At 40.8% G+C, this 26,753-nt stretch overlaps 1 protein-coding gene across 10 annotated transcripts in view; it reads right to left on the bottom strand.

Annotated features, from left to right (window-relative positions):
- CTNND2 (catenin delta 2) overlaps nt 1–26,753 on the bottom strand; it is an 892,220-nt gene that overhangs the window by 84,319 nt on the left and 781,148 nt on the right. For 9 of the 10 annotated variants that reach the window (XM_058564342.1, XM_058564335.1, XM_058564339.1 and 6 more), the window contains 3 exons: nt 26,436–26,609; nt 10,449–10,523; nt 9,083–9,233 (listed from right to left, as the gene is read on the bottom strand). In XM_058564342.1, the coding sequence (XP_058420325.1) occupies nt 9,083–9,233; nt 10,449–10,523; nt 26,436–26,609 (400 nt within the window). The remainder of the gene's footprint in view (nt 1–9,082; nt 9,234–10,448; nt 10,524–26,435; nt 26,610–26,753) is intronic. The other variant, XM_058564340.1, reaches the window with a different exon arrangement.

Genomic DNA, 26,753 nt, shown 5'->3' with positions numbered 1-26,753 from the left:
ATTCCATGGCTATCACACTCCTTTCTGATGAGTAATTAAACTGTTCAAATCTCAAGGTGAAGACCGTGGGAATGTTTTATCTTTTGATCTGTCTTTCACATTGAATGCCCTCTCATGTTGATGTTGGAATATTAGTAACTCCTAATTAAAAGCAACACATTGCACATTATATATGCTTGCATCAGCCTGGTTTGTACTGTCTCAAGTTCTGTTGCCTATATTAAATTATAAGGACGATAAAATTTGGGATCCAAAGGATATTATGTGCCTTAGGAAACAAGCCACTTGTTTTTTATCATTCCACTCCAAAGACATTCATTATACCTGACATTGTTCAAAGACATTAAAATACACAAAACTGAATAGGGAAATTCCATTTTAAATTTTAAAAAACAGGCTTTTCTGATAGTAAATTTTCATGAAACTTCTTGGTTATGAGAGAAGAAATCTTTGAATTTCAACTAAGTTTCTTGAAGGAACTTTCAGGGCATTTCGATGAAGAGTTGTTGGGCATTGCCTGATACTTCATCTGTCCTCTCCTCTTAACCAAATATCCCTTTGAGCCCAGTCTGGCATCTCAAGAAGCAGCTTGCTTCTTCTCAAGGAGCAAAATTGGCTCTTGCTGCTTATGCCATTTCACAGACCAGCACCCCAGATCCCGGCCTCAGGCTGCCCAGATGCCAGTGGGGCTGCAGCTCCAGTCTTCTACCTGCCTCCCCGGTCCCTGGCCTCTTGCCTGGGACTTGTGTGTCCTTCTTCCTGGGAGGGCTGCCTCACCTTGCTACAGTGTCCACCTTCTTCTCTTACTGCCTTAGGCACCCTCAAGAGCAGAACCACTGGCCCATCTGATTTATGGCGCCAGCCTACATTCTTTTTTTTTAGCAGAACCCCCAATTACGGTTGTCCTTGCCTGCTCTGCAATTCCTCAAGATCCAGCATAACAATACAATCAAACAGAAGCCCGGATGGCTACAAGGGGATTCATCTTTAAACTTTTAAACTATTATCTAATCCATTATTTTTAGTATTAGAGAGTAAAAATAAATTAAAAAAAATTCTTTCAACATGATTAAAACCTTTTTGGGGGCAAGGGGAAAATATGGCAGTCAACATGTAGAAGGAACACAATTTAAAACCATTATCCTGCTAAAATCCTCTTTTCTATTTTTAGCTTCTCAAGATTTGAGGTATTTGAGAAGAGCTATTTCATTTCGCATGCATTTTCTTCTCTAAAGCTTTTCTCCTGAAATTCTTTGGCCAGGCATAAAATGAATACCTAGCCAATCAAAATAAAGTTAGGTGGGTTTTTTTTTTTTTTTCCTTTTTTTTGAAGTGTTTAAGCAGAGGTCCTGAATTTGAATCAACTGGAAATTTCTCAGTTTTGCCTTTTCCCCACATGGAGTATTTCCAAGGCGAGAATCATTACATCTTGTTTAATAAAATAATTATTGGTTCTTCCATTTATTTACAACTCCTCTTCCAAAGAATTCTTATCTGCCAGATCCAGCTGCCAAAATTCCCCAACAGGTGTCCAAAGTTAATTAACAAAGAACCTATGGCTCTGCTGGAAAGGGAGGCAGCGTTCATGAGATTAGGCTCTGGAATTTGGGAGATGAGCGCTCTAGCACAGGGCACCTCATCTGAAGATACAGAGTTGTGGCCAAAGCACAGAGCTTTCCTGCTACCTGGAATTTGGCTTGTGAAATCAAATCGTTAAAGTGAGCCAGCAAAGAGTGCTCCTCCAATAAACCACCTTGTCTGGGAAATCAGGCTTCTTTTTAAAATACTAATTGAAATTGCATGCGTTTTAATTAAAACAACATCTGCCATGGTCTGGACAAACATATTTTGAAAAGCAGAGAAAGTGTGTCTCTAAAACATCCTTAAACTCGCTTAATAAAGTGAAGCTCACACATTCCAAAGAACAAAAAGAACACATTGCTTCCCTAGGTTGCACTGAGGTTTCCAGAGCCTCAGTCTGTCCACGGGTGCAGGTGGGATTGATTCCCCAGGGTCAAGAAAATAGGTCAAGAAGATGTCCACAGTGCTCTGTGATGAATGACCTGTGAGGGGTCTGCTCTCCATAATGGGGTGCCCATATCCCAGAGGGTCCTGCCACATGCAAGCCATTGGCATGAGATGAGAAAATAATGACACACACACACGTGTATATTTTAACTGATGGGTGTGCCATACAGTTTTGGAGCCCTCTGTTCTCCAGTTTACTAGGAGACAATTGAGCTCCACTATGTGGGTGCAGAGCTCTATCCTAAGGACAGAGAGGATGGTGACCAGGATGTGTTTCAATCCTAGGCCAAAGAATTTAGAGAAACTTGGAGGAATGATCTTCTGAGTAGCGTTTGGAATGCCTCTTCATGGAGATGGAGACACACCTTCACGTATCTCTTTATTCCCCAGAGAACATGCTCTCATGATTAGAGAATTGGGCAAAAACGGACCAAAAGTTTGGATGAAGATCATTATTGCCATGTCTAGAATTCCATGGATACACATCTCAAAAATTCAGCTCCAAGATCACTACATAAAAAGCAAATGTTTACAAAGACTCCTTCAGGACAGTATGGATATAACGAAGATTTTTTCCTTCCATTCTCCAAAGAAAAATACATTTTTCCTGTCGTGGGGGCCGCGGTGGGGGGGTGGTGTGTAGTGACTGTCATTCTATCAGCAACAGTACTTTATTCAGTCTTTATTGTCACTTCAAGATAGAACATTTTTATGTTGTCCTTTAAATATAACCAGCAAACCATTGTCTAGAAACAGTCATTATAAACAGACAAAATCTTTTATCTGAATATTTAAAACAGATTGTAGCAAGAAAAGAAAGCTAAGAAGGGAATATCCTCCTCCCACCCCCAGAATGAATCAAAGGATGGCCTGAAAACCCCGTGCAGGGAGGGAAATAGCACTGGATTTACTGCTTAAATCATAATGAACTCCCAGGTAAGAAACTACCCTTATTTTGTTCATGATTTCACTATAGTGTGGAAAGTATGAGATGTGCAGTGCTAGGTACACCTGGAGGTCTGGGGCTCCTTTCTCTTCCATCTCTCCTGGGGGATAGCTGTGTTTGGGAGCCAGCAGACTCCCCTAGAAAATGGCTCCTTCCTGACCCCGAGAGAGTCGGAGGCAGTCTGCTGCTCCCTTTGAGGGTGGAACAGATTGAAAGAGTGTTCCCTGGATAGAAGCAGCACAGCTAGTTGACAAGGTGAAAGGAAGGTCAGCAGAGTGCAAAGAATGGATCATATAATATGAACATGCGGGGGCATCAGCCAAAGATACTTATAGATCATTCCAAGTGTGGTGACCCAACCACCCAGATGAGAATAGTGTGCAGGGAAAGGGTCATGCAAAGCAGAGAGGATGAGGCAAAAGGACCGAGGTGAACTGGATGGGCCAGGTTCACAAAGCAGTGGAAGGTCCTTCTCTTCAGTCCAGGGAGCAGCACAGGGGAGCCAGGAAGATGCTTCCAGCATCCTAGACCTGGCTCGCCTGCAAAAAAGTGTGGCAAGCAGCCATCACCCAGGGAAGCGAAGGGAGGGTGCTCTGTTAGCTCTGCCAATACTACCCGCACGGGTGCAGCGGCTATGCCAACTTTGGCAATGATCGAAGCACACACAGAAAGCGTTACTATCTCCTACCCAACCTCAAACCTCTTCCAAAGTGGCAGCAGAATGAGTTGACTAGAGTCCTGGATTTGAGGGAGCATCTAAGCTGTCTGTCTTTCCTCTATTCCCTGGATGCTGTGGGAAGAGGCTGAAAGAGACATCACCTCGATGTCTTCCTCTCTCTATTTGGGATTCCCCAAACCTCCTCTAGATCTGTTCTTCAGCATAAATATCCATCAGTTAATTAGTTCAGCAAATATGTACTGAGTGTCTGTTATGGGCATAGCAAAGAGCTACTCATTATAGGACATAAAAATAAATATTTTACCTGATCTGGGCTAATCATCTCATTGGGGGAAGATGCAACGCGTACACACAAAAAAGTAAAAGACAATACAGGAATAAAATTGCAGAATGGAAATCTAAGATAAATTAAAAGACTTCTTATCAAGTAGGTGCTACCCACCTCCACTCTCAGTTCAAGGAGTAGCCTTCAAAACAGCTTGGGTGAAGGTTTGTAAGTGGGAATGATGGTACGTAAACTGGTATGGCTGAAGAATTCATGAAAAAGAGCAGCGAGAGATAAGAGGCAGTATGAGATGAACAAGAGCAGGGCTTCCAATGAGACCCCAAGGCATTCCCAGAACAGAGAATCCTGCACGTTGGGAAACTTACTCGCAGTGCCCATGTCATACTTAGTGACTGTTTTGATATAGTCTTTTCATTTTCTATGCTGTCTGCAAATGCAGCAAAAAAAAAAAAAAAAAAAAAAAAAAAAAAATAGCACGTGTGATGAAATTACTCTCTTTAGGATTATTTTCCATGGATGGGTAGCAATGAGTTAACAACTAATGTTTGCCAAGTGGTAGATCTCTCTCTTGTTTAGTGTTTATGTGTGCTTTAAGTTTTTTATTTTGTTGGAATTTTGTTTGTTTATTTGCTGACAAAGAGAGTAGAGATTTGGCTAAAATAAATATCTGCCACCTTCATCAGGAACTGTCGACTTGCTGAAATGGATGGCATTTTGCTAATTTGTGAAAGCAATACAATACAATATTGTTTGCTCAATAACATACTGTTGGCTCTGAAGCTATTTATTAACATTCTCTTTTTTTAAAACAAAAAAAAAACCTTTCTAAATGATGAAATAACACTTTACTCTGAAGGCTAAGTAACATTTTTGTAAGGTTGAGAAGAAATGTATAGATGTTCATCAACCCGGACGACTGTACCACGTCATTCAGAAGAACACAAAGATCTATAGCAGACTTGTTGCCCAATGGCAGAGACATATACAGAGCCATGGAAATTGAAATGAAAGACACAGGAGAGGCAGAGTATGTGACACTCCTTTTAGTGCCACTACACGATCCTCATTACAGCTGATGGGGCAAGATGATTGTTGTTCAACAGCTTATTGGGAGTTTTCTCGATAATGGAGCCCAAGGAAGATGAACCATTCCTTAATCAGAGTGTGGTAGCTGCTCCTCCCCTACCCCTAACTAAAAGAATGATCTAAGAAGAGATGTAATTTAAACTGAAATCCCAGAACCAACGATGGAAAAAAAACTGGATTCCTTCTGAAATTCTGAGTATCTGCATACCTGCAATAAATTTTAGGAGGAAAAGAGCTGGCTTTCTGATGATAATATTTTATTTAATTTGCTTACATAATGTTTAGCTAATTTGGAGTTCATTTTAAGATGACAGCGAGACAAGATAAAAATTTAGTTCAGTCATTCATTCGGCAAATATTTCTGAAGTCTCTACTATGGACCAGGTGCTGTTCTAGGTACAGGGGCACTGTCAGTGAACAAAGAGAGAAACTCCTGCCCTTCATGGGCTTACAGTCCAGTGGTGGAGATGGACAAGAAATAAGATAAATAAGTACTATGTTGTATATGAGAAGGTGACCTGTGCTGTGGAGAAAATAAAGCAGCGAAGGAGGTAGAATTTTAAGATTGGTGGCCAGAAAGGGTTCTATTGGGAAATTAACACTGAGTAAAGACCTGAGAGGGGTGAGGTTTGAGGAGCATGGACACCTGGAGGAAGAGGATTTCAGGCAGAGGGAGCAGCAGGTTCAAAGGCCCTGAGGTAGGATTGTGGCTCATGTGATAAAAGAACCACAGTTAACCAGTGGCTACAGCAAAGTTAGTGACGGTGAGAGAGGAGAAGGTGAGGCTGGAGAGGGAACAGATAGCTAGATCGTATGGAGCCATGTCAGCCTTGCACAGACTTCATTTTACACTGAGAGAGATAAGGAGCTGTCAGAGGGTTTCGAGTGGAGAAATGACATCCTTTGACTAAGGTTTCAACAGGACCTCTCTGGCTTCTGCATTGAAAGTAGACTGTAGGGATGAGGGTAGAAGCAGGGAGACCAGGTGGGTAGCCCTGGTAATAAGCCAGGTGAGAGATGACGGGAATTTGGGAGAAAAAGCAATGAAGATGAGAACTGTGAGATTCAGGGAAAATTCAGAAGGAAGACCAGATTTGTTGATGAACTGGAATGAGGGGTGAGGAGTCAAGAATGCAAGGTGCCTGCTCTGGACCACTGCAAGGACAAATTGCCATTTGCTGTTGTGGGGAAGGACTGGATTTGGGGGAGAAGATAAGGGACTCAGGTCTGGACATGGTATATTTGACATGCCTGTTAGACATCCAGCAGAGATGCTGGACAGACAGTTGGACACAGAGATCTGAGCTCCATACCAGACATATATATTTGGGAGTTGTCAACATATATATGATCTTTAACACCATGAAACCATATGAGGTCACCGAAGCTTTGAGTGAGAGTTGATAGAAAGGAGAAGTCCAAGTTTAGTTTTTTTTCATTCTTGGTTCAAAGTCATTGCAGCTTTCTTTTCAATATATAAAGTTCTATATAGCCTTTTCCTGTAAAAATCACTACTTTGATACAATATTTAAAGTAAAAGGGTTAGCAAAGGCCATGTTTCTTTTCTCCTAGATAGAACAGAATGGTATGAGTTTTTTGTTAAATTCTGCTTTTCTCATTCAAGAAAAAAGTTATTAACTCCATAAAGCCCATGACTTAGATATTTTCACTTCTACTTTTAAACAATTGGCTCCCTTTCCTGTCTGGTGACATTTGCTAGTAAAGGCTTAATTTAACATGGGCAGGACGGAGCTCCAAATGTCTCTGCCTCAAAGTACTAGATAACGGGCTTCTGAGAAAGAAGAGATGCCTAGAAGCTAGAAAACCAATCAATAGTTCCCTATTTTGTTATATTTTAATCCACCAAAAGAAGTAAAACACACAAACACACTGTACCTAGTAATTAGTATCCAGGCAGCAGACTGATTATCTATTGATTTTTCCTGCATTTTCTAGAAGAGCAACAGGATTTTATTGGAAGCTCTATCTTGTCTGAAACAACTGCATAAGGAAAAGGAAATCAGATATGGAGAAGGTGTCTTGACCTTTTAGCTAATGGTCTAGTTTAAATACATGAAATCCATAAACAACATTTAAATTAAATTCAAACTAAGTATAAATATCAAATTGTGAGTTATTTCATGCCTTATAACGTATTGTGAGTATAACAAATAACTGCATTTATTAGATACAGCTTTGCTGGTCTGCTGTGAATAAATACACGGCTGGAGACCAAAACCTTTGGTTTTTATTGGAGGATATGATGGGTTTTGTGAACGGCAGGAGGAAGAGTGGCGGGTTCCCAGATCACAAACAGCTTAGTACGTCACGCTCAGGAATGTCGATAGCAGGAACAGACCCATGTATCTATGAAAATTTGTGTATGAAATTTGGACTCACACCTGGTATTCCAGCTGCCCCAGGAATGGAATCTTGCCCCGTTGCCCACTCTTGCCTGCTTTCTCCCCGTTCCCCAGGGGCTACATAACATGAACCTTTGCCAGAGTGGGCGGTCCGGCTTCCTGCCGCTTGACCTCCGCTGACGCCTGTTACCTACAGTTAGGCTTGACACGCTTCATGCTGCAATGACTGACCAACAACCCTCCTGGAGCCAGTCATCTCTTTCGTCTCAGATGCCGACCCAGTAGGACCACGGTCTGTGGGTGGCTTGTGCTTCTCCCCGGGCAGGTCCCTGTGGTTCCTCCGTTCTCCAGGCATCCATCAGCCTTGGCCTGGGCATCGTCCCACCCAGAGAGGGAGAAACCAGGAGGGCTCCTCCACCTGGGCTCCCAGCACTCACTCTGTGCCAGGCACAGGAGGCCCTTTGAAGGCCTCGAACCCACTGGTTCGCTTCCAGCTCCCCGTCCAGGGGGCCGTCTGAGGGGCTGCTCCTTCAGCTTAGACGCTCTTCCCCCCAAATATCTATGTGGCCCACTCTCACCTCCTTCAAGTCTTTGCTCAAATGTTCCCAATAACTCCTATCTTGACCTTGACCTCCTACATTTAAAATTACAACTCCCTATGCCAAGTGAAAGAAGCCAGACACAAAGACACAAAAGCTCACATATGATATCATTCCATTTATATGAAATTTCCTAAATAGAAAAATCCATAGAAACAAAACACATATTGATGCCTGCAAGAGGCTGGGAGGAGGGGGAAACAGGGAGTGACTACTTAATGGGTGCAGGGTTTTCCTTAGGGTGATGAAAATGTTTTGGAACTTGATTATAGGTGGTGGTTGTATTACAACATCATAAAAATGCTAAATGCCCACTGAAATGGTATGCTTTAAAATGGTTAATTTTATATTATGTGAATTTTGCCTCAATTAAAAAAAACTGTCACCTCACTAATTACTCTCTCCTTTACTCAGCTCCACTTTCCCTGCAGAACGTTTCTGACACATCATGAGATTCATGTGTGTCCTTTGTTGATTGTCCATCTCCCCTCTCTCGAATGTAAACTCCACAAGGGCAAGGCTTCCAGTCTGTTTTGCTCATTGGTATAATCTCTAGATTATATCTAGAACAGGCCTGGGACAAGATAGGTCATAAATAAATATTTGTTGAATAAATAAACAAATGTATGACCTCTTTAATGCTTCATTAACAGAACACCCTCCTAATTTCTTGAATATCAAATTAAAGGGAAATTATTCTTTAAAAGACAGGATTAAAGAGCCAGAATAGTCTAATCCAAAACGAATTTTAAATTTTAAAACAGAGAGGCGTGAATCCCATGAGAATTCCAATTCATCAAGTGGAAAGCAAACAGCCTGACAGGGATTTAGCGGATCAGGACGATGGTACCCAGTGATGAGCATTGTGGTCATTTTTAATTTGCAAGGATTAGAAATGTCAACAAACATCGCATTTTCCTCTAAATTCTAAAAGATAAATCAGCGCATTGGATTTACACTAGAAGGAGGGCTGGAGAAACGAGGCCTCTAATACATGCACGGGCATTTGCTCTGCATATGGATTCAACCACACACGCCATGCCAGGAAATATTGTCGTTTAAAAACTGAGGGGCTGTGAATCAGAGAGAACGTACCAATGAGCTCCTTATTTCTGACGTCCAAGGCCATGTTCCGGAGCGCCGTGGCCACCGCGCACACCACACGGTCGTTGTCTATTCGGAGCAGCTCCACGAGGATGGGCAGGCCTTTTTCTTTTCGGACAGCAGCTCGGATATATACTGACCACTGCAGAAAGAGGGACGGCAAAGACGTTAGAAGCAGAGGCAGAAAACCCTACAAGCAAACAGCACGTGTGGGTTTTCAGACTGCTGTTTACAGGAGCCAGAAAGGTTGAATTATCAAGACCTAGCTGTAGCATGGGTTGAATATGTTAGACAAGTATTTAATGTTTTAACTTTATTTTTTGCCTTCAGCATATGATAAAGGTTTCAATTAACTGGATTTCGTTTCTCTGGTGCCAGCGTTTCTAGTGGTTCAGTTGGAAAGCCATTTGCATGATGTGTAAACCAGATGCTGTAAGATATAGAGGCGTGGGACAGGAAGGCTATTGACATCACAAGGAATAATAAAAGAACCCTGGAAAAAATTAGAAAATGATAAAAGGTTGAGTGTGGGTGATTTTTTTAAAGGAGATTTGAATTTGGAGGTGGGGCATAGCAATGAGTTACCTAATAAACTGTTAGTAAATTGTCTGCTGAATAATAGAGATTAAGTGAGTTAGAAAAAGGTAGCGGTGAGGAGAGGTAAATATGACATTGAAAATCCACAGTAAAATTGTAAAAACAATTTTTTTAAAAAACATTAAGGTCAAAATGTATTACACCTAGGGCCATAATTTTTTTTTAAAGCTTCAGTGCCTAGTTGTGTATCCTAGTTGTTAGTTTTAATTCTCTGTGTGAGCCGCCACCACAGTATGACAACTGACAGACGGGTGGTGTGGTTCCACAACCCGGAAACAAATCCAGGCCACAGCAGTGAGAGCGCCCGATCTTAGCCACTAAACCACCAGGGCTGGCTCTAGGGCTATAATTTATAAGGTAACTAATACAATTTGTTTTGGGTTGACGGTTGTTGGCCTTAATGAAACACACCTAATGCTTACTATCAAAATGTACTTGCAATATCAGAATGATAAAGCATTCAGATTCAACAGAATGCAGGTAGGCCCAGATTTTTCAGACATTTGCATATACACTTTATATTCTTGTACGGTGTTCCAGAGAAGAGTATGCATTATAAAAATCAACCAATGTAAGGGTTTAATCTGTTACAATTTCGTTTACTATGTAACAAAATGACATTCATGACACAAAGTTTTGGATTCTGTGGTAGAGTCCTCCTGGGGACCACCAAAGGTGGAGCAAAATCCCCACCCCTTCCCCGCCGGGCCCCTCCACCCCCCTTCCCCATTGGGGCAGGCACCCCAGAGCTGGCTCTCACCTGTGGCAGGCAGGGAGCCCCCTCTGGCAGTGAACGTAGGGCATATGCCATGCCTGCCACATCCTCAGCCCAGCCCTGCATGAAATACGAGATTAAGAAAACACACAACTTCATCCTGTCCTATGTTAGAAGTCACATTCACATAGTTTCTTATCACCATCAACTCAGACTGTTGGCTTTCCTCCTGCCTTCACTCTGTGCCTCCAGCTCCAGGGAGCCTGAGGGGGTGGGGAAGCAGATAGAACTCACTAGAGCATCCCTTGATTGTGATGAACTATTTCACAGCCCTGCCCTCAGGGAGCAAAGAAATGGATGGTCAGGGAGTCTTAGACATGGAGATACATTGAGGTTTGGAAGCTGCTCATTGGAATCTGGATGTGTGGATGTCATACCCCTTCCCAGGAAGGGAGGTGCTTCTTGAAAACGATACAAAACCTCCTTTATGTCCATTGGAAATTTTATTTGCAATTTGTCGTGCTGAGACATGATTTTCATCTACCTCCTCTACTACTTGTGAATCTTCTGGTCTCCAGTGCCCAGAAAAAGATTGGAAACCTGAGCTTATGCAGTCCATTCATTGTTGGGTTCTTCCCTAAAACTAAGGAGGGAAGCTAGAAAATGGAAAAGAATGGAAACCAGAGTGTGGGGTCAAGGTTTACAAATTGTAAGATGGATATCAACAAGAAATTTTAACACTGGGGAGGTATTCTGGACCTTTTGAGAGACTGTAGGAAATGTTCTTGGAAACTTGGGCAGGCTGAAGCATGGGCCCTAAAGATGATCTCTTTTCCCAGTACCACCTCATTCTAGGTTTGTACATTAGTGATCTCTTCTAATTCCCCAAGGTCCTGAGGTCAGAATTAGTATTCTTATTTTATAGATGAGGAAACCTAGACACAAAGATGTTGAATAACCTGCCCACAGAGGTCACCTGTGCCCCTGACTTACAGTCCTGTTACTTCAAATATTCTCTTTGTGATGCTGACAGTATCATCATTTCATTCTCTTTCCCCTAATCCTCTGTGCTCAGTTTCCCAGACACTGCCTTGCCCACCCCTCCATCCTCCCAAACATTGACAGAGGAGAATATGGCCCTACCTGAAATGAGCCAAGAAGGGAAGGATATGACTTTGTTTTTCTTTCTTAGGATTCCAGCTATTATATCCCTCCCATGTTAGATGAAAATATGATTTGGTGTTTGAAAAATAATGAGAGACCTTCAGCTTTGCTGGGAACTGATTTGAGAGTAAAAAAAAAAAAAGGCTATGTATGGCCAAAAATGTGTATGAGTTATAGATACACATTTTTGGTAGGAGAATATGGCAAACAGAGATATGCTCTCCCTAAGATAACCAGACAACAGATTTGATCTTATATTATTGATGCGTAGAAAATAACTTTTATTTTGAAACTTTTAGGTGTGTGTGTGTATGGAAAATTCCCAGTATTAGCTTAGCATATGACAACTTAGAATAAATAATTTACATTTCACTCAAGAGATGTTGCAAGTTTCACAAGTTTTATGGACGTGCAAAGATATGTGATAGTGATGCTTTTTAAGTAGCAGCCGACCAATTGACCAGTCTTTGAGTAGTTACACGTAACCCACATGTGAAAGCTATGTGTAACCCAACAAGAAGGAGTAAAAGACAGAAGTTGAAAGGAGAAAGGCATGATACAAAGTTATTTGGAAAATCGGGAATGTTTCCCAGGTGCATTCAACACAGGAACATGAGGCTCATACAGAGTTTTTCCAAAAGAGAAGTGAGTTGCGTTGGAGAGCAGAGCAGCTTCTGTGGTGGTTAGCAAGGTGTATGGGTTGCCAAGAGTTTTGTAATCAAAACAAACGTAGCTGTATCACTGGCATAAAAACAGAGGAACAAGAGAGAAAAGTGTACCATAACTCATCGTGGTTGAGGAAATCTTTGGATGGAACGTGACTTCTGCAAACAGAATGAGAGCACCATGCACCATAGAGGGAAGGGACAAAAGGTATGGATCAGGATGCCTTTAAGACGAATGGGCCATGAGCTGAAGAGAGGATGCTTGATGATTCAAAATGAGGACAAGGAAAAGAAAGAAGAGGACAGGAAAGTAAGCGGGAGGATGACGAGGAGGAGGAGGAGGAGCTGGAGGAGGATCGGGTCCAGGAGAAAACAGCACAGAGACGTGACCCAAACTGTTCCTGGTGACGTGCTTTTCCAATGGGGACCTCAGGAGAGTTATGAGCCCTCAAAACAATCTCAGTTAAAACAAATCTAACGCTTAACCCAAATGCCAGGCACTGTTCTAATTTTTTTTTACAAGTATTAACTCACTTAGTCCTCATCTCAACCCTATGTGGTAGATATTATTGTTACTCGCATTTTACAGATGAGAAAAGACAGGCACAGCAAGGTCACACAGCCTGCAGATGCTTGACCAGGTCTTGAACCCAGGCAGCATGCCCCAGAGTTGGTGTGCCCGACCACCATTCTCTTCCATCTCTTCGAAAGACAGTAGAAGTTATACACATCTGCGCTCATAGTGGATACAATCCCTAGCAAATTCATCAATTAACCTTGGCCTCATACTTCATGTTGTTATTTTAGGCTTCCATAACCCATCTGGCACTCCTCTGAACTCCTGAGTTAAAGACCCTTGAGCACTGTCAAAGGAGCTACTGGACATTCCAATCTAGTCCTGAGAACAACTTTTCCAGGTTTGGCAGACCTGATTAGCAAGAAGTTAGCAAGAAGTCATGTCTAACTGAAATCTCAAAGACAATAGCCTTGTTTGTGTCAGGAAAGGATGGCTTCTATTTGGGACAATTCGAAATAGTGAATGCTGTTCCTTCTCCTCCTTCTGACCCATGCCTCTTCCTGGGGAGAGGCTCCACCATTATTTGGCTGCGGAAGAGTACAAAGCAGCAAACCTTTAGTGTTTAAGGCTAGAGGGTACAGATGCAAGTGAAAGATGGGATATGCTTGACAGGGGATGAGAATGGGCAGAGAAAAATTTGCCTTCTCAGAGTCAACACAGAGCCTTGGAGCTGGAGACAGAAAGGATCCGGGCTGGAGAGGAAGCAGGAGGTGTGAAAGCATCATAGGGGGCTGCCACCTGAAGTGCCCCTGGACAAGTCCACCTCTGTGTGAGATGCTGATGATAAAATCCCCCTTGAAGATGGCAGAATGGAGAGTAGACAGAAGCTCTGCTGCCCTTCATGGACCTTAGCAGAGCCTGTGTAAGACTCAGGGAAGTCTCCTGCGCCATCATGGAGTGGGGGCCACACGGTAGGAATGGCAACATGGCTTGCTGGTTGGGAGAAGGTTCTAGCGTGGCATGGGGTAGCCCCTGAGCATTTCTGTGGTCTTGAGTGAGTGGGCTGTGTTAAGTTAGCTGAGGAGGAAAGGCTAAGGACCCAGGGCTGTAGAGGGGTTACTTGACCAGAAGGCGGGGGAACATCAAAATGGCAGGTGTGGATGATGCCTGTCTGGGTTAAGGAGGGGATGTGGCTGCATCTCAGGGCAGATCAACAGTGAGGAGAGGCAGGTGTGGGCCAGGAGAGCACCTTAGACCAGAGACAGTCCAATTACCAATCACCAGGTCCCAGCTGAGAAGCCAGCAGGACGAGGAGGCTCATCCTGGGCAAGAGGCAGCATAGGACAAAAATGACTCCAGACTGAGGAAATGGACACCCTGTCCCCACCCCTGCAAGGACATGCCTGTAAGACCCCCAGGTTTAGCATCAACTGCAGGGGGCAGGAGAGGATGAAGCCTGACAAACATAAATGTGGTCAAATTTTAAGCCTGAAGGGACTGGGAAATACTTGAATTTGATTGAGGTTACCTAGAGATGTTTAGGTGAAATTTTTTTTCTTTTTTTCCTCTTTTGCGTCAGGCAAAATGAGGGCTCAGAATGAAACTAAATTGAATTACACAAAACAAAGTTACTTGCACACGAGTTTGTGTCCAATAATGTTCTTCACTGTCTGTATTGAGGGTTTGGTAATATAGTGAAGGCAATAACTTTTTAACTCTTTCGACCCAGGCTACCTCATTACAGCTGTACCTCATCTTCCAGTGTGGATTCCCAGGGACTTAACTTTTAAAGACCCCAGTCCAGCATAAATAGGATTGATGGCTATAATTTTTCCAAAATTTCTCCCCTTCTTAAACTAAGGTGATTCCATTAAGGATGATTTATGTTCCTAAAAGGAGATTAATACTGTAATTTAACTAGCTTTTCTCTCTTGAAATGCCAATAATTTGTTAAATAATCAGCGATAGCAGTCTCTTTTAAGTACTAAATATTCTATTATGAGGCTGAACCCATTGTAGTGCTAAAATTCTGAATTTGTTGATTAATATCTCTAGACTTTAAAAGTTCTGTTGCTTTAGAAGGATAGTCTGTGATTAAATGGTTTTGTTACTTGATTGTTTTCCCACTGACTTCTTTTATCAAATTAGCCATTGCCCTACTCTTTGTTTGATATGGTAAAGAAAAGTTACATTTTCAAACCAAACTCTTCCAAATATAATTTCATCTTTCAGGAGCATTTTAGCATCTTTTAGTGTCACGGCACCACAATGTACGCAAATCCTACAGCTGTAAAATGAGTGATACATTGCAATGAATTTAGTACAGATTGCACAAGATGCTGAAACTGGTTTTGGAATTCATTTACAATGCCATGTTATTTACGATGGTATCTCATTCTCATGATAAGAGGGCAGAAATTACCAAAAAAAAAAAAAAAGCCTACTTATTCAGTCTTATTTTAACTGGTGGTTTACTTTTTTTTTTTTTTTTTGTGAGGAGATCAGCCCTGAGCTAACATCCGCCAATCCTCCTCTTTTTTTTGCTGAGGAAGACGGCCCTGGGCTAACATCGGTGCCCATCTTCCTCCACTTTATATGGGACGCCGCCACAGCATGACTTACCAAGCAGTGCGTCGGTGCGCGCCCGGGATCCGAACCAGCGAACCCCGGGCCGCCGCAGCGGAGCGCGCGCACTTAACTGCTTGCGCCACCGGGCCGGCCCCTACTTTTAAAAAAATGTTTAAAATATTCAGGAACTGTGTGGCTTTCGCTGCACGCCTCCATTATTTTGTCTAGCATGGATTATTATCTGAATTACCAAGTTCATCCAGTTAGAGAAAACTGGTTGATGACTGCCCGACGATTTATAAAGAACCGGACAGCGTCAGCACAAGGCCCTTCAAATGCTGGGGTTCCTTTGCAACGGACATAGGATTTAGGTGTCAGCTCTTTAAATTCAGAGCTATGTTATAGGATTATATATTTTTGTTTTCAAAATCTATTTTGAAAAGTGGTATCTCTAATCAAGAGGACTAGTGAAGAATTCCCTTATGTTAGTAAAGCAATACATCAATTTAGTAAATAAAAATTTAGTTAAGGTAAGCGCAGCTATTGCATGTTTAAAGTGTTTTTCTGTTTGTATTTTTGAAATGTGAGTCAGGTAGTGCAAAGATGGAATTTTACTGCATCTGTTCATGCAATGCCGAAAATTTTAATGTCCAAGCCAGAGAATTTCCTGGGGGAAAAAGCATCTACACTTTTGTGGTAAGAACAAATAAAAAAGGTCAAAGCTCAAGTAAAAGTGACATAGAGGAAGCATGCATTAAATAAGTGGTAACAAGTACACCTGTCCCCCAGCTCTCAGGCTAGCTCAAGGATCAGTAATTTTCAATGAGCAAACATGCCTTTAAAAATGAACCTCTCTGAACACAGATTTTTTTTTTTAATTTTTTTTTTATTGATGTTTTAATGGTTTCTAACATTGTGAAATTTTGGGTTGTACATTTTTGTTTGTCCATCACCACATATATGACTCCCTTCACCCCTTGTGCCCACCCCCCACCCCCACTGCCCTGGTAACCACAGTCCAGTTTTCTCTGTCCATGTGTTGGTTTATATTCCACATATGAGTGAGATCATACAGTGTTTGTCTTTCTCTTTCTGGCTTATTTCACTTAACATAATACGCTCCAGGCCCATCCATGTTGTTGCAAATGGGACGATTTTGTCTTTTTTTATGGCTGAGTAGTATTCCATTGTATATATATACCACATTTTCTTAATCCAATCGTCAGTCGAGGGACACTTAGGTTGCTTCCACTTCTTGGCTATGGTGAATAATGCTGCAATGAACATAGGGGTGCATAAGCCTCTTTGGATTGTTGATTTCATGTGCGTTGGATAGATTCCCAGTAGTGGGATGGCTGGATCATAGGGCATCTCTACTTTTAATTCTTTGAGGAATCTCCATACCGTTTTCCATAGAGGCTGCACCAATTTGCATTCCCACCAGCTGTGTATGAGGGTTCCTGTTTCTCCACATCCTCTCCAACATTTGTTGTTTTTTGTCTTGGTGATTATAGCCATTCTAACGGGCGTGAGGTGGTATCTTAGTGTTGTTTTGATTTGCATTTCCCTGATGATTAGTGATGTTGAGCATCTTTTCATGTGCCTATTGGCCATCTGTATATCTTCCTTGGTGAACACAGATTTTTTTTATTGTGAATGTTATCCAATATTAGAGATGTCATCACTGTAAGCGATTAGCATTTAGAATTGCTTTCTGGGGAACCACATATGACCCTGTTAGATCACAGGCATGCATGGTCTGAGATGAGGGCTGTGATAGGTCGTCTTCTGAGGCTCCTGCGTGTTCCCCAGTGACGGGGCTGGTAAACGTCCCACTGAGAAGGGAGACTGACAAGAATGAAGGTTCAAAATGAAACTGTTGACCCCTCTGCCCTCTAGACAATGAGGATGGTGATCAAGAAGAGCAGGCATAGCACATTCAGTGATCCTTTATTCAATATAAGGAATGAAAGTAATTCAGTTGTTTTTGTTCTCACTTATTAGACACCAAGTCAGAAAACTTCTCCTTTAATATATACCCCCTTTTTAAATTTTTTAAACATGATGCTTCATGGGGAGAGGGGACCAGACCTCCTATTTTTCTTTTGGAGCCAGAAAATATGCCATTTTGGGCACATTAAGCAATTTCTTCTTTTTGGTGTTGGGGGGTGGGAATCTGAAATTAGTCTTTAGGGAAGAGTCTGGAGGGTCCATGTTGATATGAGCCCTTCCAGTCTTGCAAGTATAAGACAGGTTTTGTTGAAGCGTTGGGTAGTAAGCAAACTCAAGTGCCATTACTTTTTACTAAGATATTAAGCATTTTATTTGTAACATAAACTGAATATATTAGCAAATCTTTGTCCCCTTAGAATAGAAAATTTTATTTTCTTGAAACTAGATTTAGATTACCTCATGCTCACAAATTATTATCCATTGTTGGTGTTGTATGAGTTTATGGAAGCATTTATCTACTGAGGCTGGGAGCTGACCCCAGATTGTGTAAAAGGGACACATATGTGTGATCTTGACTTTCATAAGAGAATATTTCTGGTTGAGGATTTGTGTTCCTTTTCTGCTTCCTGTTGGTGGATGGTGACCACAAGAGTAGCCTGGGAAGTCACATGTTGAGGATGGCAGAACAGCTGACAGCCTGGGTGAATTAACTCATGGAGGAGGGCTTCCCTCCTCACACACCTGCCCTTACCTGTTACATCAGGAGAAAATAACCTCTATCTTGTTGAGCCCATGCACATTTGGGGGTCTCTGCTATAGCAGCTAGCGTTCCTCTAAATAATGAGATATGTTAGTGTATTAAAATGAACTCTCATCATTGACTCCTAGCCCTAAGGTTTTAACTAGTAATGCCGGAAATGTGCTTCCTCATCCCTGGCCTCTTCCTTGTAAAAACGATCCCTTGAATGTCCTTGTGCCTTGTGTATACATACACCCTTGTGTATATACTCCTATCATAGCATCTATATTGGTTTTTGAACTTGTTTTGTTTACATGTTTATTATACTGGAAGGTACCTGAGGGAAGGTACCAAGTTATGTTCATCTCTTTATGTCATTGTCTTCCAATTTATGGCTCACAATTGGAGATTAAAAAATGTTTAATTGATGAAAGAAAATGTCAGATTGATTTCTAGCATCAAGTGCTTATTATTTAAGAACAGTCTTTGCCATTGAATGGAACTCTGCAAAAACGATCAAAGCCACTGCAATTTTTGATAGGGCCAGCAAGTTCTAACCACTTCCACAAAAGTGCTGTTAGGGTTTAAAGTGATCACACCTCCTTTGCTGTTTTTCCTAAAGCCAAACTCATCCTTTAATTCTGTGGTCCCTGTGTGGGATGCTAGAACTTTTGATGCAGGGCTTAAGAATACTTGCTTGTCCTCAGGACTAGAAGAACAGAATACTCAGGGTCATGTCCTGGGCCACCGTACTTCTGATCATGCTGGCACAGTTAAACTGAAGTTTTTATGTTAGAATTCCTCTTTGACCTCACTGCTCAGGTAATTAACCATGCCAGTTCTCAGGTTAGCCCGTGTCTTAAACTGGGCTCCGAAAAGTTTCTTCTACATTAGTTTTACAACTGCTTTAAGTATAATTGGTGTCCTGGGAGTTTCCTTCACGGACAGGTCGGGCCTGCTAGATACCAAGCAAAACCAACTTTGTACACAACTGGGCCCAGCAGATTCAGTTATTTCTCTCAATGTTTCAAGATCTTGCCTCACTGTCTTCTCACTGGCTGTGCCGCTGGTGAGAAATGAGCTGTCATCCTTATTTTTGTTCCTCTGGTTGCTTTTAAGATTTTCTCTTTATTACTGATTTTGAGCAATTTGATTATGATGCACCTTGGTATAGTTTCTTCATTTTTCTGGTACTTGGGGTTTCTTGAGCTGCTAGGATCTGTGAGTTTATGGTTTTCATCAAATTTAAAGAATTTTAAACCATTATTTCTTCAAATATTGTTTATATTCTCTTTCTTTTTGTTTTCTCTCCTCTCCTGCAGGGACTCTAAGTACACATAAATCAGGCCACTTGAGGCTCACTGGTAATCTGTACTTTCTTTTCTTTTTTCTCTGTGTTTCATTCTGTATAGTTTCCATTACTGCCTTAAAGTTCATTAATCTCTTCTGTAATGTTTAATCTGCCTTTAATCCCATCCCATACATTTTTCATTTCAGACATTGTATTTTCAAGACCAGAAATTTTATTTGGGTCTTGTATGTATTTCCCATGTTTCTATTTAACTTTTTGAACACATGGAAGACAGAATAACTGTGCGTCTGCTGATTTTAACATCTGTTGGTTTTTAATGATTGATTTTTTCTCCACATTATGAATTGTATTTTCCCATGTATTTGCTTTTAGGTTTATTTTCAGTCGGATATCAGACATTCTTAATTTTAATTTGTTGGGTGCTGGATATTTTTGTGTTCGTATAGATATTTTTAAGCTTTGTTCAAGGATGTAGTGAATTTACTTGGTAACTATTGATCCTTTTGGGTCTTACTTTTAAGATCTGATAGGAAAGACTAGATCATATTTAGTCCAGGGCTAATTATGCCTCAGTACTGAGGCAAGACCCTCCTAAGTACTCTTCCCAAGGGCCCATGCAGTTTTCCTGTCTGGCACTTGGGAATGCACACTATATCCACACTTCTGTGAGTGCCAAGTTTCGTTTTCTCTAGTAATTTCAGGAGATTCTTTCCTCAGCCTTGGGTATTTCTCTCATATGCGTGCACCGATAGTTCTCTGCTGAATATTCCCAGGGGGACTCTCTGCAGATCTCTAGGGTTCTCTGTATGTGTGGCTTTCCCCTTTTTGGTACTCTGGCCTATGAACTCTAGTTGCCTTGGCCTCCCCAGATTCCCAGCTCCATCTTCTTAGCTCAGAGAGTCTGCCAAGCTCCTCCTGGGTTCCCAATCCTTGTGCCACAGTGAGCTGGGGCAATCATGGGGCTTACCTTTTTGTTTCCTATCTCTCAGAGATCAGTGTCCTTCACTGACTAGTGCTTAGTGTCTTAAAAACCACTGTTTCAGATATTTCTCTCTTTATTATTGTTGTTCCTTAAAGGAAGGTAAATCCTTTGGGACCTTGTCACTCCATCTTGGCTCGAAGTGGAAGTCCCTCAGGTTTAGCTGTTTCTAGAGCTTCATAATGGAGTTTTGTAACTTAGGGCTTTGGAAACCAGATCACTCAATGACAATGATGAAAGTAATGCCGAACTATCAAAAAACGGGTTTACTCCACAGTCGATTTGGACACTTATGGCATTTACAACACAGGTGTAGCCCTTGCTATCAGTACTACTCACTGGGGTCTTAGAAGAAGTCACTAAGTCATGTGTGATTAGGGTCCATGACTTGGTTAGGACCCTGCTCCTCTCCATCTCCTTCTCCTTAGGTTGAGCCTATCCTTGTCCTGCCTCAAGCTGGTCATCATGTCCAACTGAATGTATGTCTCTAGGAGCCTGCTGATTGGGCAGAGTCCTCAGATAACCTCTGTGTTTATGCTGGGCCAATTTCTAACCCATTAGGCATCATGTTTCATGCCCCATTTTCATCATAATCTTTCAAAACTCTGTTTCTTTGCATTTAAACCTTATGCTTTACATCACACCATTAACTAGGGCAAAGACAATTCCTTTTGTCTTAGATGTCAAATAACGATTTTACTTTTATTTGTTGCACTCCATTAATCTGCCCTGGTGCACTTTTACACGATACACTAACTGTTAAGCTACACTAAATTCAGTGCCCTTCTCAGAGCTGTTGTCCCTGTCTCTAGCGACAAGTCTCAAATTTCTCAGTTCTCTTATTTTTTATTCATTTGGGCCACATGGCCAGAGATTCCGTTTCTTTCTTCACTACATCTATGTTGCTATCATGTTACCTTATTAAATATTAACAGATTAATGTCCAACTATCTCTTTATTCTATCTTATCTTAAAAATAAATGGCCAAATAACAGACTCTTTAAGAATTGTCACATTTAAGGAGGAAAATTGACTATACAAAGATATCTAAAATGTTTAGCTTAATAGCAAGTACAGATAATATTTCTATAGTTCAAACTCTGGGGTCTCACAAAGTTCAATTACAATAGAAATAACCCATAAATGGGAGTTGAAAGAGCATTCCCTCACATTTTGGAAATCGTCAACCTACTATATACAATTGTTTTAATATTTTGTGACAAACAAAATCACTGTACTTAAATGAGAAAAAGGTAATTGAAGCCCATGTTGGCTATGAAAAATATTTATCACTTTGCTTCTGCCATAATACCATTATGTTTTTTGATGCTCATAAACCAAGTAATGAGTGTTTTAAAGTTTAATAAGTGTTTGGGACCATTATGAAGATCTATTGCTAGTCAATTTGTCACAGAAAAAGAGTGTGCACGATCTTCTCATAAAGAGAAGTTATGATTTCAGATGATGAGGTCTATAAAAAGCTGTCTCCATGCAAAATTCTAGTGTTTTACTTCCACATTTTTGCTTTTGTTTGGGTCATAAAAAGTTAAGGACACTAAAAAAAAAATGCTACTAAATTTCAACAGTTGCTATAAAAACACATTCTTAGAACTCTAGATTTCAGATGGTAACACATCCAGACGAAACTTGATGCTGTTGTGTATCCTAAATCAATCTTTTAATTATTCAAGAGTTTTTCTCAAATCAGTTTCTGTGTGTGTGTGTGCGAGGAAGATTGGCACCTGAGCTCTGTTGCCAATCTTCCTCTTTTTGCTGAGGAAGACTAGCCCTGAGCTAACATTCATGCTCATCTTCCTCTATTTTGTATGTGGGATGCCACCACAGCATGGCTTGACGAGCAGTGCGTAGGTCCACTCCTGGGATCTGAACCTGCAAACGCTGGGCCGCTGAAGAGTGCATGTGAACTTAACCACTATGCCACCGGGCCGGCCCCAAATCAGTTTTTTTTTTTTAAGTAAGGATTTCTCTGTTTGTTTTTTGTACAAGTTATTCTCAATCTCTCAAAAATTATAACAATTTATCAGTGTTTGGCTTAAAAATGATCTTCTCAAATCATCCTTATGGATTGGCTATGTTCCTTTCCCACATAGTCCCTTACCATTTAATATGGTAAATTAATAAATTATACAGTAGATGATAATAATGTGATTGACTTTTATGCTTGCTTGTGTATTTGTATTTTGATAAGAAAACTCTTATATAAGTATTTCTATTTATAGCTACACACAAATATTCCTTAGTGGCCCCCTGCCCTGACTGAGGATTATTTCATTTGTCTTGGGTTATTAGGAAGGCTAGTGCTTCTTATAAGTAAGGTTGATATCCTGACAGTCAAAATTCTACTTTAGCCATTAGGATAGAAATCTTTCTAAAATGCTTTCTGTCTTCTAAAATTATTAGTAATAGTTTAACCTTTTCTTGATGACAGAGGGTCAGTATTATGATCACCAGTTATTAAAATATAGGAAACAGCTAAAATGTTAAATGGCCTCTGATAGTTTTTCTTTCTTGCATCCCAGTATTTACTTTTCCTAACTCTTCTATCTTTTCTCTTTGCCATCAGGGTATCTACCCTCCCTTCTTACAGCAGATCTATGTGCCTGCTTATAAGAGGCACTTCTTGCATTTTTTAATTTGTTGCTTGAAATCTGATGTGGACTGGGAAATCCGATGGTCATAGTCATTAAACTTTGTCTAAAATACAGAACAGCTTTCGTGACATCGACTTCAGCTGTTCCAGACCCTCTGCCTCCTTCTTGGTAGTCTCTACTCTATTAGTAATGTAAAAATTTACCAAATTAATGCCTTCTAGATATGTAGACATAAATTTTACACTGGAGATAACTGTGCTGAACTAATGTACAGGTTTATGCGTTGAAAACAGTCAGCAAGACGTTATTGTCAGAAATTATTGAGAACTTTTATCATACTTCTTCCATAATTCTCATATAACCCAAAAATAGGAGAGAATTTTTGATTACCAACATAGTATAAATTAGTATAAAATAAATTAGTATGAAGTAGTATAAATTATAGCCTATAATTTTATTACTCCAAACGCCTAAAGAGCCAGACATATCCCAGCAGCTCTCCCAGCTGACCTGGTTACCTCTGAGACACAGAGCCTCATAATTTAAACAGAAAGTTCAACACTAGGAATTGTGGAAGTGGGCAAAGCTATCAAAACCTGCAGCCTGCAAAGCATTAATGAGTCTGGAAACAGAAAAGAAAACAGTTCTCCCATAATTCCTTTCTATCAATTTTATATTATATTAACCACATATTCCCACCTGAATTAAAGAACCAAATGAAGAATCATAAAATGTGACCATCTGAACATGGCCTGGTCATAAGATGTGCTTTTCATCTCTTAGTGACTGATAGATGTATATAAATACGAAAGATTGTTATCTACAGGAAAGACTTGTGGCTATAGATGCTATGTCAGTTAAATGCTTGTGTTTGAGTGTTTTCACTCAGCCAAGCACAGGGCTGAGCAGTGGGGTACAAAGAAATAAATGGGACTGGGCTTCTGTCCTCAAAGGGCTTACAGACCAGATTCTCTTCTAGAGGACATTCTTAGTAGCTCAGAAAGGACTCATACAAATAAATGAATAACTGGTGACACTGATCCTTAAATTTGGTGTTTAGATGTGGTGCAGTTCTTGCTATGGAACGTCTTTTTTCCTCTGGCTGCTTTTAAGATTTTCTCTTTACTACTGATGTCGAGCAATCTGATTATGATGTACCTTGGTATAGTTTCTTCATATTTCCTGTGCCTAGGGTTCCTTGAGCTCCTTGGATCTGTGAGTTTATGCTTTTTCACTAAATCTGAAAAGTTTTCAACCATTATATCTTCAAATATTTTTTTCTGTTCTCTTCCTCTTTTCTCTCTTCTCTCATTTGGGGACTCCACACATACATCAGGCCACTCGAAGCTCCCTGATGCACTGTAAATTTTTTTCTTTTTTCTCTGTGTATCATTTTGTATAGTTTTCACTGCTGTCGTCCAGTTCACTAATCTTAATTCCACAATGTCTAATATGCTGTTAATCTCATTCCCATGTATTTTTTGTTTTAAACATTGGACTTTAAACTCTAGAAGTTTTATTTGGGTCTTTAATATGTTTTCCATGTTTCTGATTAACTTTTTGAACATATAGAATATAGAGTTTAACGTTTAAAGTAAAAGTTGTGGTCTTACATTTAAAATATTCTAGGGCTCAAAGACATTTCTCCAGTTTTAAATTGTTATGATAAGAATCTAAGTATTTCTCATGGAAAATAATAATTCACTAAAAAATCACATTTTAAGATGGCAAAGTTGATTTGCCACCATCTAGATGGCGCTGTGCCTCAGGTCAGACTAATGCAGTGGGCCTGCAGCCCAGAGCCCACTTTCCCAGGCCCATCTAATCAGTCCTCCAAGTCAGAGGAGCTGGGTAGGGACTTGCAGCAACACAGTACTCTTGGCCATATATAGCAACAACCTCTTGGCCTATGACATCCCACTTCCATCTTTGCATCCAGTGTCGTGATTGATCTGCATGATGTGATATGAAGCAGCCACAATATTCTCTGTTTTAAGATGACACATCTGAGACATATGAGGTGCTATAATTTGCCCAGGGTCAAGAAGCTCAGGAATGGTAGAGCCTGGGTTTGAATCATGATTTGAGTCAAACCTCCTAAATTTAGAGGGAGATAAGATCTAAGGATTAGTTCACGGAAGTGATATCCATTATTATCTCTTTCCTAGTCATGCACGGCTATTGTCTGGAATTCTGCCTGGTGTGAGTCTACTTTTGAAGCTTTTCTCTGGTTGAAAGCAACAGACAACTTCACTTCAAGCCTAGTCCAACCCGAATTCTTTCAGTACATTAGGGGCAGGGGAGGAAAGGGACAATTATGGGCAGGGGAGGAAAGGGACAATTATGCTCATTCCTAAGACTCTCAAAAGAAGGGGTGGGCTGGCCCATGCATCAGTAGCCAACTCCTGAGAAGTAGTGTCAGGGGCTGGGCCCCAAGAGCTGGGATGTCACACTCGAGAAAGAAGGCAGTGCTGCAGCTGGGACTGTAGCAGTGGAAACAAATGATAACAGAGAGAGAGGTAACAAGAAGGCAGATATTGAAAGGTATAATAAGAAGGGAGGGTATAGTTACAAGATAATACTGAAGCCAGTACATATGGTACCTATGGTACTGAGATTCCGAGAATTATCTGTAGCAATGCGTCTATATTAACACTGGTTTGAAGAAAATGAATGTTAAAGAAAAGAGTGATTTATGCATATCTCAAACCCCAGGCTCTGATAAAATGAATGGAAAGCGGATGGTATAGGTCCAAACTTCCTCTCCTGATATTTTCTCTGTACGCTCCCATTCTTCTAAGAGGTTACACTTTTTTATGCAATGAGGCAAGTTAGTTCCTGTAACTATTAGCGACCAAACTCAAGAATTCTTTGCTATGGTCAATCCCTTTCTACCCAAAATGAGGGTCATGGAAATTTTCTGTGAAAACCCATAAGTGGAACAGTGTGTGTTTATAAAGACTCAGAGAAAAAGGCCCTCCTAACCTCCTTCCCAATCATACATTTGCTTTACCGTAACATTTTTGCCAAAGATGACTAGCAATACTATTCTTCTCTGTAAGCCCATAATTTAAAAACGCAAGAGGTTCTTTTCCTTTGGAGACAGGATGAGCTACAACATTATAGGGGTTCACACGGGTTTTTATATAAAGTGTTTAGGTATTAGCTCCCTTAACAGTCAATGATAGCCCTTTGAAAAGCATCAACATGTCACAATTTCCCCTGAAAACTAAGTACCTCAGCTATACAAACAGAATGGAAAGCATATCACAGCATTTTCAATGACTATACTTACATCTCTTCACCTGTGTTTTGTAATGATCTTCAAGGACCCCTGAGCCCTTAAGCAGAATTTAAAAAAAAAAATACCTTTCTAAGTCCAACAGTTCAATGTAACTGGTCTTTCTCTGATGTCCTCAAAAACTTGATTAGAATTGCATTTCTCAAAATTGGACTTGTATTACTTTCTAAGAATGTGCTCATAATTCTAGATTTCTTTTTTATTGTAACAAACTAGTCATACCTTCCAGCTCCCTGCAGCCAAGTTCTGCAGGGCGCCTGCCGCCCCTTCCAGCGTGTCTGCATTTGAGCACTCAGAGAGCAGTGTGAGGTAGGGTTTGACTATTGATGGGTGCCACAGCATCTGGATCCCTTTTGGTGGTTCTGCACAGTCTGGAAGAGGTCCTACTCCATCCCACTGGTGGAAGAAAAATGAGAGAGTAAACATCTTGAACATCATTACACTCCCCGGTACTGCCTTCTGCAACAGTACAGACGAAAACAAAAGCAGCGAGTCCTAACATTTGGTGAACATCTACTGCATGTAGGTAATGCATTAGTT

The sequence above is a fragment of the Diceros bicornis genome, chromosome 20 (genome assembly GCF_020826845.1).
Source record: "Diceros bicornis minor isolate mBicDic1 chromosome 20, mDicBic1.mat.cur, whole genome shotgun sequence".
NCBI classification, from domain to species: domain Eukaryota; kingdom Metazoa; phylum Chordata; class Mammalia; order Perissodactyla; family Rhinocerotidae; genus Diceros; species Diceros bicornis.
Note: the sequence above shows the minus strand (reverse complement) of the source record. Positions and strands in the feature narration are given on the sequence as shown.